General features: G+C 36.7%; 1 protein-coding gene across 1 annotated transcript; it reads right to left on the bottom strand.

Annotated features, from left to right (window-relative positions):
• Nucleotides 1–1388: 1388 nt before the first annotated feature.
• Nucleotides 1389–10911, bottom strand: LOC5564822. Its single transcript, XM_001649127.2, has 5 exons — nucleotides 10758–10911; nucleotides 2602–2754; nucleotides 2198–2356; nucleotides 1917–2063; nucleotides 1389–1856 (listed from the first exon to the last, which is right to left on the bottom strand). Exons 2-5 carry the CDS (start codon nucleotides 2728–2730, stop codon nucleotides 1764–1766), a joined length of 528 nt encoding a protein of 175 aa, XP_001649177.2. The 5' UTR covers nucleotides 2731–2754; nucleotides 10758–10911; the 3' UTR covers nucleotides 1389–1763.
• Nucleotides 10912–16098: the final 5187 nt, after the last annotated feature.

Here is a 16098-nt window from a genome sequence, read left to right as displayed (position 1 = left end):
GCCACCTTTCAAGATCGATCAATTTGGTACTAAAATACATCATCAAAACACAATGTCAAAATTCATATTTATATTTTCAAATTTATTTTTGTACACTATGAAAATGATAATATTTATCATAAATGGGTAACACGAGCCCATAAAATCAATATTTTTCGAATTATGAATTTAGTGGCTTAAGTGTCCGGTACTGGGGGATCTCCCAAAAACTAGACGTGCTATGATATTTCTGAAAATGGCAATGGATTCAGCAATCCTTAAACCGTATTCCGCAGTGTATTTGTAGGCAAAAAAAAATACGAGCGCCACGAGTGAGCCGTCGGCAACTACCGTAGAATAGGGTTTCTTTGATAATGCGGGTAACTTTGATAGTGCGAGACCCACATCATACTAAACGAAATATTATTATTTTTGTGAATCAGTTAAGCAAAACGAATGCAAGAGTAAAGAAATTTCATATTAGAGCTTTTTTTCGTTAGAATCTAGGAAATTTGGGGCCTTATATTCAAATATTAAAAGGTGGTGAACTCTTAGTTTTTTTCTTAAACGCTTAGAAACAATCTGTTCTACGATTATTATTAGATGCAGTTTTTAAGATTATGTCGCTTATCTTTGATTGCCTAGTTATATTACAACTGGAAACCAGTCTCAAATCTCTCAACAAAGAGCGTACTTCGGCCTAACGGGATAAAACCGACTGTAATAGCAATTTTCTGCATCTGCATAGCGCCCCAATCATGGACACCAAACTTAACACTCAATATTCGCAGAGGTGCAAATTCCGCCAAATTACTCATCACGCATCAGTTCGTGTGATTTTCCCAGTGAACCACAAACTTGTCACAAAATTCCTCCGGTGTGTAAATAGTTGTCAAGATCATCGCCGCCTTGACCTCCAGGTTGAATATTTTTGATCAAATTGAGACGGAAAATCATAAAAATGTGTGTCACCAACATCCGTGCGACCGAAAAACCCGCAGCTTTTGCCTCTCGCCGGAACATAAAAGCAGCGAAGCATCTCTGATGCCGATTGATACAAAGATCCCCCGATCGCGGCGCCTCATCACAACAATGAAAAGAAAAGGCCGATCGATGAGACGCCAAGCGACCACCCGATTCGCAGGTATGATGCAATATTTCACTCTCCTTTTCGTCCACTGATTCGCATCGGTTTTTTTTTCGCGCCGCTTTTGTTTGGACGGATGACGATCAAGGCCGTCACAGCCGAAGGTTGATCACATTTGACATTGAAAGAGAGCCTACTAATGAATGGGAGCCACGCTCGGCGGCATAGCGATCTCTCTCAATTGTCAGTCCGGTTGTTGACATTGAATTGAGAGATGGAGATCGGACGTTGGACGAATGGATGATGATCAAAACTTCGGTAATTGACTTTGTTTTATTAGATTTATTGGCACTGCTAGAAATTGTTCTTCGCGTTTTGCTTAGTCGTAACCTTTAATTCTACGAATTACGCGCAAAGGTGATGAACCCATCGAGAGAGCTAACGACGTGCACAGCTTCGTTAGATCCGTCGATCGTCGATGGGGAAGGCCCATCCAAATCTTCAGTGAATTCGTTGTCTGATTAGTTTATGTACACACTCACACGTTTTTCACGTTTTACTCAAAAACCTTACAAACTAGAGGTACCCAGTACGAATGTTGCGAAAAAAATAGTTGTAGTCAATACTATCACAGAAAGATCCCCTTAACTAACGAGTGTTGGAACATTGCTTCAGGTAGTTTTGCGGTTGACGACGATCACGGTCTGACCGTCGTTGTGGTGGTATTCGGCCGAGGTTTGATCGCATTGTTGAGCTCCTGCTTGTAGAACGCTACGTTGTATTTGGTTTGCTGGAAAGGAACAGAGGAGTTTGACAAGAAGTGGTGGTCAATAAGCTAATGAAGTCTTACATTCCATGCTTCATTCCACTCCAGTCGAAACAGTTTCTGAAGTCCTCGGTAGTTACGATTCAGGATTCGGCCCAATTCGGCTCGGGAGATACGATACTTCTCGGTTGTACTCGTAGATGGATCCGGGGTTGTCGTTGGCAAAAGGGGCTACAAAAAATGACAATTCAGGCAGATCGTTAGGCGTTCAATATCAATGTGAATGTCCATGGATCCAATCAAATTGGATTTATGGACATTTCAGTTCAAGTCTCTAGCCATTCTCAATTCCATTGTTACATTACATTTGGCGTCGTGGTGGTGAACGTGTCGGTGAACTCGTTCCGCGCAACATCGTAGATCCCCTGCAGGGTCCAGGTGGTGTCGTTGTACTGCTGATAGATCAGTCTGCCCACTTCGGCAATCTTCTGGAAGAAGCCAAGGGCACGGGTGTGTCGGATAAGCTGATCCGTAAGTAAGCGATAGGGCACACAAACGCACACGATAGAGACCACAGAATAGGGTGGAGAGAAGTGAAGGAAGAAAAGAGAGCAAACCAATGCAAACTCGTTAGGATTAGCCAAACCTTGTGTCACACCCAGGAGTGACCCCAACTCGGTGCCTTGAATCAACCAGTGGGGTGCTTTTGTTTTAGTACTATTTAACCCAATAAGAAATCCACACTTGAAGGTTATCCGTTGGTACTTACCGGTTTTTGGAAAGACTTGGCAGAGTTGGAAGACTTGGATCCTGAGCTAATGTTGGCCTGGGTGCAGCTGGCTGCCAGCAGGAACACCACCAGGGCAAGCTTCCACGGGGACATCGGAAGGATGATCATTGCTGCAGGGGAGGGATGAACTGGCTGCAGGAGAAATTTAAGGACATATCAAGGATTATCTGGGAAGAGCTTGATTGACTTGCTACCTTGCTGCGAGTGGATCGTTTTCAGTGATATTAATTTAACATTTCTTTGTGAAATAATTTTTGACTGTATAAGTTGGTAATATACGTTTGAGATTGTAGATAGATCAAATAGCTAAATTTTTCAACGACAACCTTTTCAATCACAAGCCTTGACCAAAAACGAACTGAACAAAATAAACGCAAAAAGAGTAAGGTACCGCGGGGCAAGTGGGTAAATGGGGTAAATGAAAACAATTAATATATTTCACTGAATATGTGAAATAACGTTTTGAACTCATGCGTAAACCTTTGAGGCCATTGAGAACATTACGATAGGTAAGATATTTCTGAGATTTTTCAGCCATTATTGCATAATAGAGTTAAAAATTGTTAACCTGTCAACTGTTACTCCGTAACAAGTTGGCAGCGTACAATCTTATTTTAATATTTTCAGTGGAAAAAAGTTGCGGAAAACAATTTCCTGTACCACTTCTTAGTTGTCCTCTGTGACAGTTTCAAACTGCAATAAAAAAAGTTTTAGAATTAATTCGACGTAGACCTAAAAATAACTAAATGTAAACACCGTCAATTTTCTTATCAGGTGGGGCAAGTGAAAAGTTTATCATTAGAGATTGAATTTGTGTTTTCTCTTTAAGTCGCCATAAGTAAACATGGTTCGCAATTATCATAGAAAAACATAACGTGCTGATAATTCAAGAAACACTATACTCAAGCGTTAAAAGCTATTAGAAATCATGGAACTTCTCTAAAAGATATTGCCAAACATTACAATATTAATATGTCTACTTCGGGCAGCCAATTAAAAGGAAGACGTTGACTGAAAAGTTGCAATATTAGAGAACACACGGAAATCTCGTGGAATGTCTATGTAAAGCTAGTTCAAAACATAAAAATGGGATATAGGTCTATCCACATAAAAAAGATTCTAAATACGTTATTGAAGGATTCCGTTTGATTTTTCCCGAAGAGTTATCCGACGTCATATCCGACTTTCTCAAAAACAAATAACGAGCGGTGGGGATTATACAGAGCAGAAATGCAATTGCTGTCCTATAATGTAAGAACTAACATTGGAAATGTTGCAGTTATAATGTTGTCGAATCATTTCAACTAACATAACTGAACAGAAGAAAATTCAAGTGAAAAGAATAACATTTTCTTTGTTTACATATTACTTACATTATTGTTCATTGGGAAGCCTTAACAAATGTTAAAGCTTATAGAAATCGTGAATATAACTGTTTATTTTTGAATTGATTATTCAAAACGGTAAACTTTTCACTTGCCCCACTTTTGGGGCAAGTGAAAAGTAAGGAGACATATTTCAAAAACTTTTTCTGTATTTTTTTCTTTAATTTTTCATAAAAATCAATTTCAGCATCCTGCTTATATTTGGTGGGAGTCAAGCTAAAAAATATACAGGACCTCACTTGTTTCAATTTAAAGCCTCTAGAATTTGAAGAATCTCAACTATGCGAATTCCATTACCCACTTGCCCCACGGTACCTTATATGATTTCCTCGCAGTAGTTCTTATAACGCATGGCATCACTTCATCACGAATAATCTGCTCGGGTTTCAATGATAGTGTTAGGTTAGGGGACTATCCAGATTGTCTTAAGACAGCCCTGGTATATCCAGTTTTCGAGGAGGATGACTTTAACAACTGCACAAACTTCAGACCAATATATGTACTACCGGTTATCAACAAGGTGTACGGGAAACTGCTTACTGAAGAGTAACCCTTTGCTTCATAAGCATCAATTATGGTTTATCCAAAGAGCTTGTGGTCTAGCAAATTCTACGATTTTCGCAAATTTCATAATTTTCACATAATTCATAAATTGTTAATTTCAATTTTCACTACGGATAATAGTGATTCTTTGTATGATTCAGTAAAAAATATCCAACAATCCTTCTAAAGAACTCATGATGAATATCCCTTGTGATTCTTTCACGAACTTTTCAGATATTCAACCATGTACTTTTAAGAGATTGTGCTGAGAATTCCAATTTCACTGAGTTGCTCATGAGATTTCCAAGGAACATCAGTGGTCATCAGAAATGAGTAGTGATTATTCTACACATTTTTCCTGAAGTTGTTTTCTGATATTACCAGAAAATTTCTCGAAGATTCTCTAGAAAAAAGCAAAATTGTTTTCAACAATTCACCTGGAAGATCATCCACGTACTAATTACAAATAACTCCGATTAATAGTTTAAAATATCCTCCATTTGTTTATCATTAATTTGTTTTGGATTCCCTTGAATGACTGAGGATTTCTCCGAGAAAACGGATATTAAATTCTAGGAGTCACACCAAGATTGTTCGCAAGATCACCAAACAAGGGTTCTTTCCATAAATTATTCAGACAGTTCACCAACAACTTTTCTAGCTTCGCCTTTGAGGTGTTTCTTAAAGTTTCTTTTCAGATTCCTTCAAAAAGTCTTTCAGAAAATTGCTTAAATAATTCGCAGCAAAAATAATCCAAGCGATTTCTCAGAGAAGTTCTCTGCCTTTTTCACAGCAACTTCTTTAAGTGTAAGTTTAGATTTCCCTGTAAATCAATTTGATTTTCCCGCATTCCTTCGAAACTCTCGCGATTTTTGTTTTTAATTTCTTAAAAAACGACTGATTAAGAAAATTTTAAATTAAAATAAATTAATTATTCAAAAATTCCTAATGGAATTCGTTCAACTGTTCTTTCAAAAACTCTCTCGCAAGAATGATCCAATATTTTTCGAGCTTTTTCGAGTTCAGGGATTTCAGAATTATATCAAATGATTATTCCATTGTTTCCTCTAGGATGTTGTCCTAGGAATCTCCTAAAATAAATTGAAAAATATTCATCCAAATATTTTCCAGGGATTGGTCTGAGGATTCTTTGAAAACTTTTTTCTACAGATTTTTTCGAAAGATTTTGCAATTTTTCCTCAAAAAACAATCTCTAGATGTTACATTGTTTATAATGTAGCAATAATTCCATAATCATTTTTCGAATGCAAGTCCCTGAAAAACTAATTTCTTAAAAAATATATAATATCTATCCACTTCCATTTTTTGGTTCAAGATCTACTTCCGGAAAATCTAAATAAATTTAAGGGATTTCTGTACAAATTATTATGTCGACAAATTCAAGAATTCTGAAACGTGTTGATGAAATTTCTTCACAGAAATGCTTAAATGGGTTTTGTAGGATTTACTACGAAACTTATTGTTATTTTTTTCGTCTTTTTCATAATGGACAATGATTAGCGTTAGAACGGATAGATGTTTAACTGAAGGTATTTGCATCTTACATCTTAGAGGAAGTTTTTGCATGACCTCGGAATTTTCATGATAGTTGGGCGGACACATTAAAGACAAACAAACTTTTTTGGAGGAACTTTTTTCAATTGTTGTGATATAACCAAGGGCCTTCCTAAGCCGTGTGGTTAGAGTCCGCGGCTACAAAGCAAAGCCATGCTGAAGGTGTCTGGGTTCGATTCCCGGTCAGTCCACGATCTTTTCGTAATTGAAATTTCCTGGACTTCCCTGGGCATAGAGTAAAATCGTACCTGCCACAAGAGATACGAATGAGAAAATGGAAACTTTGGGAAAAAAAGCTTTCTGTTAATAACTGTGGAAGTGCTAATTGAACACTAAGCAGGCCGAGAAGCAGGCTCTGTCCCAGTGGGGACGTAACGCCAAGAAGAAGAAGAAGAAGATCTGAAGTTTGTTGGGATACCTTCAAATATTCCTCAAATGATTTCTGTTAGAATTATCATAGAAATTTCCCTGGAAACTCTTTTTCTGAAGAATTGTTTAAAGAAATCGTTAGACAAATTCCAGGAGAACGTCTTGGTGCAATACCTGGGGTAACTCCTAGAAAAACTAGCGAAAGAATCCCTGTAGGACTTCATTACGTTATCCTGGATGATTCCTCTAATCAATGCTCCGTTAAATCGTTCAAGAAACTCAAGGAACAATTCAGGCAGCAGTATCTATACTCCCAAGAAGGATGCCTGGAGAAATTACTGAAGTAGTTTCTGAAGAAATCCCTTTAACAATCTCTGAAAAAAATCTATAGGTTGGACGTTTATACCTTTGTCATCTCATGAATCTCGATGTACGTTAACCCTCTAATAGTCAAATTTTTTTATCGATCCAGATAGCATGTTTTGCTATCTTAAATCGGTCTAAACACGTTTTGGACAATGCTTTATTTTTATTCGCAAATTTATAATTTTTGATTTTCCAATTTTTATGTTTGAACATTCCTATTCTTTTACATTTTTTCTTGAATCCTCTTCTGGTTACCGTTTTTTTTAAATAATAAAAATTTGAGTTTTTGCAGTACTTTTGCAAATATTTTTTTTTTTGTCGTTCGCATTCGAGTGACGACATGATTACTACAGAGAGGCAGTCACTCTAACATGTGAACGACACGTTGATGGCCTTCCTCCATCTTATACACTTCCTCAATACAGTTGTTGTGGAAGCGATGTGGGTGCAAGTTTCGACACAAAATAAATCGCACTCGTTCTGCGCGCGTATGTAGTATATATGAGATGGATAGATGTGGGTTATGAAAAGGGTCAGCGTGATCTGTGAGGATTTGAATTCGAAACTTGTAACCATCTGAGTTATTGGGTCACCAAGTGATTCGGTAGCTTAGTTGGTAAAGCGCTCGTCTAGCATACAAGAGTCCTGGGTTCAAATCCAAGCAGAGCACGTGAATTTTATTTCATAATTTCATCCATAATTTATCCATCTTTACCACGCGTAATGAGTGATTTAATATAAATAAATAATTTCAATCGTTGTAATAGTATAAAGAATGTTCATTAGAATCATGAGTTTGAATTATAGGAATGTAGATTTTTCTACGAAACTCATGCCAGAAAAAACTGTTTTTTGGTGAATTTCTACGTATAACAGTCCCACTGATAGTAGTGAAACATTATGTGCTGAGCATGTTGCTGTAGATAACCGTTCTTACGTATATATTGCACTAAACGCAAAGGATTTATATCATCAAGACTATGTTGAGGGACTTAATGAAGGATCAGTAACATGTGCAGAAGTGAAGAAATACGATTTGATAGTTTGGGGTGAAAAGCAAAATTTTCTGTATGTGAGATAATGAGAAAAAAATATGAGTTAGTGAGAGAAAGAGGTAATGAGTAAGCTAGAGAGTTTATAATTCCTTAGTAAAGGTGAAAAGTTGCTTTACCGTGAGGGATCAAAATCCGTACCCTTAAGAAGTGAATCTAAATCCACCAACTTTATACAAAATGCCTACAAATTTGAAATGTACGGATTTCGGTCTCCCATTGTATAGACTCTTCCAGCAGGCTTGACAGAAACTCATCTGCAATTTCAAGGTTGTTCTGCGGAGTAAATATTTGACTCAGAAATCACGACACAAATCTTCAAAGATCAGATTTTCTTCAGACTTGGTTTGCAAAATCATAATGTTTGATACGTCACAAACTAAATTTAAGATCTGCAACACAGTCGACTCTCCATAACTTGATATTTAAGGGACCATCGATTCATACAATTATCGAGTTATACCGAGATATACCGACATAAAAAATCACAAAATCGAAGCAACAAATTTCTGTATTTCCAATGTATATATAATCACTTCTTTAACCCCTCTACCGGCAGCTTCATTTTAAACCGCAAGAAAAAAATTCAAATCGCGATAACTTTTTTGTTTCTCGGTATAATAAACTGTTTGATGGCAAAAAGTCAAAATGCACAAAAAATAACATGGTACAATAATTGTAATTAATAATAATTAATAATAATTAATAATTAATAATTATAATTATTATAATTATGCGTATAACGGCAGTGCAGTGATTAACAGTAGACTGGATGTCTCGGGCTCGATTCATCTGACAAAAGCCAATAGGATCCTCTGTCACCATAGAAGATGTTATCTTCATCCATGTCGATAGAATGATTGCAACCCTTACTCTGAGTATGCGACATTCCATGCTTTTGGCGAGTAGTGCATAATTTAAAGAATTACATCCAACTAACTAAGTTAACCAACTACGCTTTTATATAAATGATAACTTTGTTGAATACAATTACATTCTTTAGAATCCAGGTAAAGGAGTTCTTCTTCTTCTTTCTGGCGTTACGTCCCCACTGGGACAGAGCCTGCTTCTCAGCTAAGTGTTCTTATGAGCACTTCCACTGTTATTAACTGAGAGCTTATTATGCCACCGACCATTTTTGCATGTGTATATCGTGTGGCAGGTACGAAGATACTCTATGGGAAGTCTGGGAAGTCGAGAAAATTTCCAACCCGAAAAGATCCTCGACCGGTGTGATTCGATCCCACGACCCTCAGCTTGGTCTTGCTGAATAGCTGCGCGTTTACCGCTACGGCTATCTGGGTAAAGGAGTTGTAAGTACTAAAATTTGTTCAATTCTACAGGTCAACTGCTTTACAACTTAGCACAGTGCCCATATCATCACCAGTGCTTTGACCTTTTGCATCCTTTATCGTGGAAAGAATAAATAGAGAATATATTACATTTAAAGAAAAGGTAGAACTAGTCAAAATGCCACGATAGATCAATTTAGAATGGATGTAAGCTAATATTTACTATAAATGTATTCTATGGTCATATTCAGCATTAAAAGTTAGTGAGTTGATAACAACCAAGTAACTACTAGCTCTGTAATTTGCCTTTCTGTACTTAAGTATTGAAATGCTATTCGGTTACTTAATATAGCTTTTCTTAGTCTAGTGGTAAAGACCGCGGCTACAAAGCAAAGCTAGAGGTCTGGGTTCGATTCCCGGTCAATCATATCGTAATAGAAATTTCCATGCCTTCCCTGGCCAAAGAGTGTCGTCGTACCTACTACACGATATATGAATGCGAAATGGCAACTTTGACAAAATAAGCTCTGAAACGTGAACTATGCTCGAGGAGGTCTTGCAGGCTCTTTCGAGTTTTCGAACGCAGCTTGCTAAGGACGATCTTCGGCGGAGTGTAGGAGAACAGTTTGATCGGCACTATGGCTCTACGACAACTCAGTAAGCTGAGAGGATACGTTGGGCAGAGCATGTTGCAAGAATGCCGGACAACAGCCCTGAAAAGATGGTGTTCGCTTTATAACCGAACGGAACAAGTAAAGTAATAAAATACGAAATAGATGCTTCCGCAAAGATTCCTATAGTCGGTTAGACTTCCTGTTACAGAAGAGTTCATCGGTGAAAATAACAAACTTCTTAACGACCAATATACTGGTGGAGTCTTACAGTCGTCGAAATTGTCCCAATTTCTTGATGTTATTCAGGTTTTATTAAATTTTGTTGCAATTCTCACAACATGCAAGGTGGAATGAGCTGTCCATTTATTCATCAACCGATGTTCAGAAAACATTAATCAACTGCACCAGGAAGTAAATTCTTCATCTAAGCACGAATCACTAATCCCCCGAAAAAAAAACAACTAGTCCACCTCAAATCACTGATCTTTTCCGGTCTTTAGTATACCCTTCACTTCACTGCACTTCCCACCCTCTCACTCGATTGCCACCGACTTCCCTATCCTTCAGTGACTTCCATTCGCACCGTCACCGGAATTAGTGCCGGTGGCAATTTCCTCCCCTAATTTGTGATCCGCACGCGTTCCAATTCTCGCGACACCGCCACTGCTTCTCACTTTGTTTTACGATCTGTTCCATCCAACTCAATTAGTCGCAAAGCACGCTGTCAGGGTGTCGACGACCTTGATCTCTAGGGAGGCTTTAATGCTGGTTCACCCCCTATAGGTCCCATTGGGGTTACGCGCACAATACACACTTTAAGTCACTCGCTTCTTCGTCTCCGTTGTCGTCGTCATCGTCGCAGTAATTAAACAGTTGTCCGCCTCCCAAATAACACCTGACTTGCCAAGCTACTTGGGGTGACAAGTGTTGTTCTAGTACCTGCACGGTTCGAGCCAACCTGCTAATGAAAGGGGTTGCAGCGATTGCTGTTGAACGGCGGTGAACGGCGTCCGGATCGAGACTAAAGTCAACCCGCGAGATGAATCTTACGCTAGGCTCGAAATCGGCGCCCGCGAGGCGACGTCGATCGAGCGGTTAGAAGCTTTTTGTTCCTCTCGGACTCGGACTGCGTTGTCGTCGTCGTCGAATCTTAACACGCTTCTATGCGTGTATGCTTGAATGCGCGAGCGCGGTGCTTGGGTGCAAAGGCGGCGCACAATGGGATTTTTTTAGAATAAGACGATCACAATCTCAAACGGCGTTTTAGCGTATCGGTCTTCAGAGAATATGGTTGGAATGTTCTTCTGCGTCTTCGTATTAAATTATTTTATGCTACAAGGTAAACCCTGGCAATAAAAAGTTTTTAAAAGATGTGTAAGGAGTTCTTATTCTTTGTTAAAATGCTGGTCAATTAGGAATAAGCAGGAAATATTGACGTGTTACTCGCTTTAAGGAAGCCTTTGAGTCCTCTTCCATGAGAAAACACTAGGATTTTGGAAAATGGGAATGAGTTGAGTTACAGGATTCGTCTTGGTAAACGATACGCTTAGTGATAAAGGTCCTAGGGGTAATCCAGAAACATCGCATGATTTTCACTGATTAGACATATCGCAATCATAACAAAATAAATAATGATGCCTCAATTGAAAATGTAATAGACGAATTCCATCCAGAATGAGCCGAAAAAAATAAAAATCGTGTTCGATAATCTTCGATTTGGATTAAATTTTACTCATTTTTTGGTATGACTCAATAAGTGTTTTACATAGAAAACCCGATCATTTGGACTCAAGAATGACTTTTGAAAATGGCCTATAAAGTTTTGCATGTAACTTATTTGAAAAATTCCAACTCCGAAACTTCAAATCAGCGCATTTATCGTTCAAAGATTGTTATTATTGTTATAAATGTTCTGTGATGAAATTGTAGTGAATCGTTTCGACTATAAGAAAAAAATATACACCGGAAAAAAAACAAAAATAAAACTTATTTACATAACGCAATAATTGTACTTAATATTTTTTAAACTTTTGCCATATAATCTTGATAGTAAAGAGATGGTTGGGACAAAATTTAATGATGCAGAAATGTTTAATATTTTTTTCTAAGAACAATTCGTGCTCGATTTTCAAAATTTTGATTGTTTGTCAAAATGAATACGGTCTGATGACACAATCTTCAAATTATTCTGAACAATAATGATTATCTTGAAAGCTTCTCTAGAAGTAGCCAATTTCAAATTATCAAAGGTTTAATGTAAATAATGATAAATTTAATAATAAAATATGTCATTTTCATTAGTAAGTCTCGATTTTCTATCAAGGAAAATAAGTAAATGGAAAGAAATATGGTCTTTCCTCTCGGAACTATTCATTATTGATGGAGAATCAGGAATAACTTATAAAAATGGCCTATTTTAACATTTAAATAATAAGTTTTTGCATTAAGCTTAAATAATTCGAAAATGGCTACTTCTAGAGAATAGAGTTTTCAATTTTCCCGGGATTTGACTTCCCGGGAAACGGGAATGAAAATTTTCATTTCCCGGGAATTCCCGGGATCCCGGGAAATTCATGAAAACCGTGAACATCATGCTAATTTGATGGAGTGTTTTTGAATTATCCATGCATATGTATATTATAATTTAGACCAGTAAATGTGTACGGTTATTTATTTTTTATAAGTAATTTGTTTATGTTTCTCAAAAAATATCTTTTGGCTTCGTTTTATGCTAGGATTTGAAACAAAAAACTTTATAAATTTAAGCAAAAATCCATGTGCAGGTCATTCTAGACAAATCGTATAAAGTTCAAATAATATTGTCCAACATTAATTCAATCTTTTCGAACATTAAATCAAAAACCAACAAGTCTTTCGTTGAAAATTGAGACTGTTACACAGCGTAACAAAAATGACATTTTTGCGTGTCTCAAACATTAAATTATTTGTCTCTAGTAGATTTGGGGTGGCTGAATCTAATGCCTTTCTCATATATGTCCCTGCACGTCACAAATTCTAGCTACACTTCGCTACACAGTTGTTAAAACACTGGTTTAATTGATGTTTCCATGAAATCAAAGATATAATTCATCAAACTTTTTTGTGATCTAGTCCAGCAAGCATGCAAAATAGGATTTCAAGTTTCATTTCAGATATAATTCTATTGAAGTTGCTCGATAAAATTTTGATTAAATCATTATTTTCAACATGCTTGTAGTCTCTATACAAAACTCTTCGTTTCTCTTATATGGTAAAATACAACACTTTTCTATAACTTTTGAGATTGTATTATGAACTTCGCTGATAAGTATTGTTATACACATCAAGTTTGAATTCTGTGGTAAATTAAGCAAATAAATTGCATTACAAGCTCACAAACTTGCATGCACGTTGGCTGATAATGTCAAATTTTCCATTTTCAACTGCCAATATTTCAAAATGCATTTTTGAATACATGCATTTTTCGATAGCTATTACGAGAAGATCGTAGATTATGAAAATCAGCTCAATAAATGGAGAGTAAATTGAACGATGGTTTTTATTTGAATATAGATGATCTTTAAAATTCTTCATGAAAATACACTGAAATGAATTTTATTGTAGAAACTACAGAATCCATGGTAAAATTAAGAACTGCACCAACGATTTTCAACCGACTACATTAATCTGTCAACTCTACGAAAACACAGTCAACATCACTACACAAGAAAATATATTCGGTTTATTTAACTAGAGCTGCAGTATTAATAACTAGAAAAAATCTTGATTTGACAAGTTTGTATATTTTTGACCACACTGTGTTGCACGGTGGGTGTCTCGGATTGAAAAACAAAGCTTTATAGAGAATGCTACTATGGACATGGTCACATTTACTTCACTGATCAGTGATTTTTATCAGATTATAGTAAAGTTAACAGATTTTTGTAGTCGGTTGAAAATCGTTGGTGCAGTTCTTAATTCTACCATGGATTCGGAAGATTATACAACAAAATTTGTTTGCGTGTAGAGCTTCCCGGGAAATACGGGAATCCCGGGAAGCAGAAAATTATTTCCCGGGAAATCTCATTTCCCGGGATTGAAAACTCTACTAGAGAAGTTATCCATATAGGTGTCAGATTGGATTTTCAGTCTTGACAAAATTAAAATACTGTTGTTTTATTATGGACAAAATAAAAAAATACAGTTTTTAATTTTCTCAAGACTGAAAAGCCAAACTAACATCAACAAGGAACTACAGTCGAACTACCAACGTTATCCATATAATCAATATGGTTTGCTTATTGTACATACTTATTGTTCCATACCAAAAACATGTGCATAATTTACCTTTCGGAGACGAGTGTTTGTTGCCTGCAGAAGAACGTTATTTGGCTGTGTGATGAATGCCTCTCTGCCTTTCACCGTTCTCAACGTGATCAGCAAATCGGGCCCGAACAGCAAGATGAAACTATCCTTCGATCAATCACTGCAGGATTAAATGCTATCACAACGAATTTCGCCGAACTGATGCAATTGATTCCAGCACTCGATAGTAGTTCCGAAAAACCGCTTCAGCATATGACAGAACCGCAACCAAGCCATTCTACTCCGATTCGTTGTTCGCAGCTCCAAATGGGTTCAAAAATCGATGCTACCCTCTGCACAACAGAGTCATCTCTTACGCATATTTCAAGTACAAATTCTAGGATGTGTGGAAATGAGGGAATGTTTCCATTATTTTTAACTAACATCGACGTGCAAGTGACAGAGGAAGAGTTGAGCTGTATGGTATCGCAATCGTTAGGAGTAGATGAATGTAATGAGATTAATGTCGTGAAACTTGTCCCGAAATGGAAAAAAGACATTCGAGACTATGCTTCATTCAAAGTTATGATACACGATAAATATAAAATTAAAGCACTACAGGCTAGCACGTGGCCTACGGGTATAATGTATCGGAAATTTCATAAACGATCTAGGATTACTTGGAAGCCGACATAAAAATAAAAGAATTGTTTTAATGCAGTAGCTTAATTTAGTTGTTCGATTACCGATTGATGTTTGTTGTTTTTTATATTCACTATGCAATGTGCTATATTTTTTGAGTATTGTAAATGAAATAAGTTGTAGTGGTGTATTATGCAGGATCAAATGTGTGTTAAGGAAGTTTTATTCTGTGTTGATTTGATGTTTGAATGAGTGTACCCAATGGATTGAGTAGAAAAGCGTGAAAATATTTTGTGATTCAATGTTGCTATTGTTAACTAGATTTTAAGAAGCAGTCTGTACAGTGTAAACTGAAGACAAAGAATAAATAAATAAAATAAAAATAATTTACTGCAAATCGAAGATGGTCGAGTTTTGTGACTGATTGATTTGACATGGAATTCGTACAAATTGATAACAAAACTTGGCTTGACGAAATCTTTGATGACTAACCATTCAAAGATTTTGAGTTATGCTAATTATGCAACATCAATTGAAAAGTTATCTTTAAGTTTCTAAAGGATGGTACACAAATTATGTCACGTTAAACTTCTACTTTGTCTCCCTTTGTCATGCCTTTGTAGTTCTCCGAAAATTTTGTAAGTCTTGTCACGCTTGGCTTGCCCCACCCCTTGGAGCGCGACGTAATTTGTACATGACATCCAACAATTCAAAAATCTTGTTCAATTTTTGAAATCAAATGTATGGAGAATAAATAAAAAGATAACGAATGTTGCGTTTAAACATTATGAAAAACTTTAACTTGTTGAAAAGATGCATGAACGCAGTATATAAAACTTAACGTATAATGTGAACCATGTTGTTTAATTCGTTTGTAACAAAATCACGAAAATGAAACAAAACTTACATCCTGGTGATGCAAAAACCGAATCCGCTTGCTTAGGATTCTCGGAGCGCACTCTCAAGGTGAAACAGTTTGGAATCAACTTCTAACATTGCACTAAAACTTCAAAGCCACAAATCTCGTGAAGAAAGCATCCTACAACAATGCACTTTTTATATTGGCTTTGTGCACTAGCAGAAAGCTTAAAATAAGAAGATCAGGAACGTTTGCCAACTATTTCTCCAGTTTTGTGCCTTTGAAAACGTAAGTAGGGGGAGAAGTCGGCCATTGTGCCGGCCATCTTTGGATTCCGAGATGTTTCACCTTAAGAAAAAATCATAGTGCTTCACTAATATAATCTTAAAATTGATTGTGCAATATTTGCCAGAAAACTATTTCCCAGAATTGTTATCTTCTCGATTTTGATCAATCAATTTATGGTGACTCTTCCTGGAATTCAAAGATAACCGT

This window comes from Aedes aegypti, chromosome 1, assembly GCF_002204515.2.
Source record: "Aedes aegypti strain LVP_AGWG chromosome 1, AaegL5.0 Primary Assembly, whole genome shotgun sequence".
Taxonomy (NCBI): Eukaryota; Metazoa; Arthropoda; class Insecta; order Diptera; family Culicidae; genus Aedes; species Aedes aegypti.
This window is presented reverse-complemented; position numbering and strand designations above follow the sequence as displayed.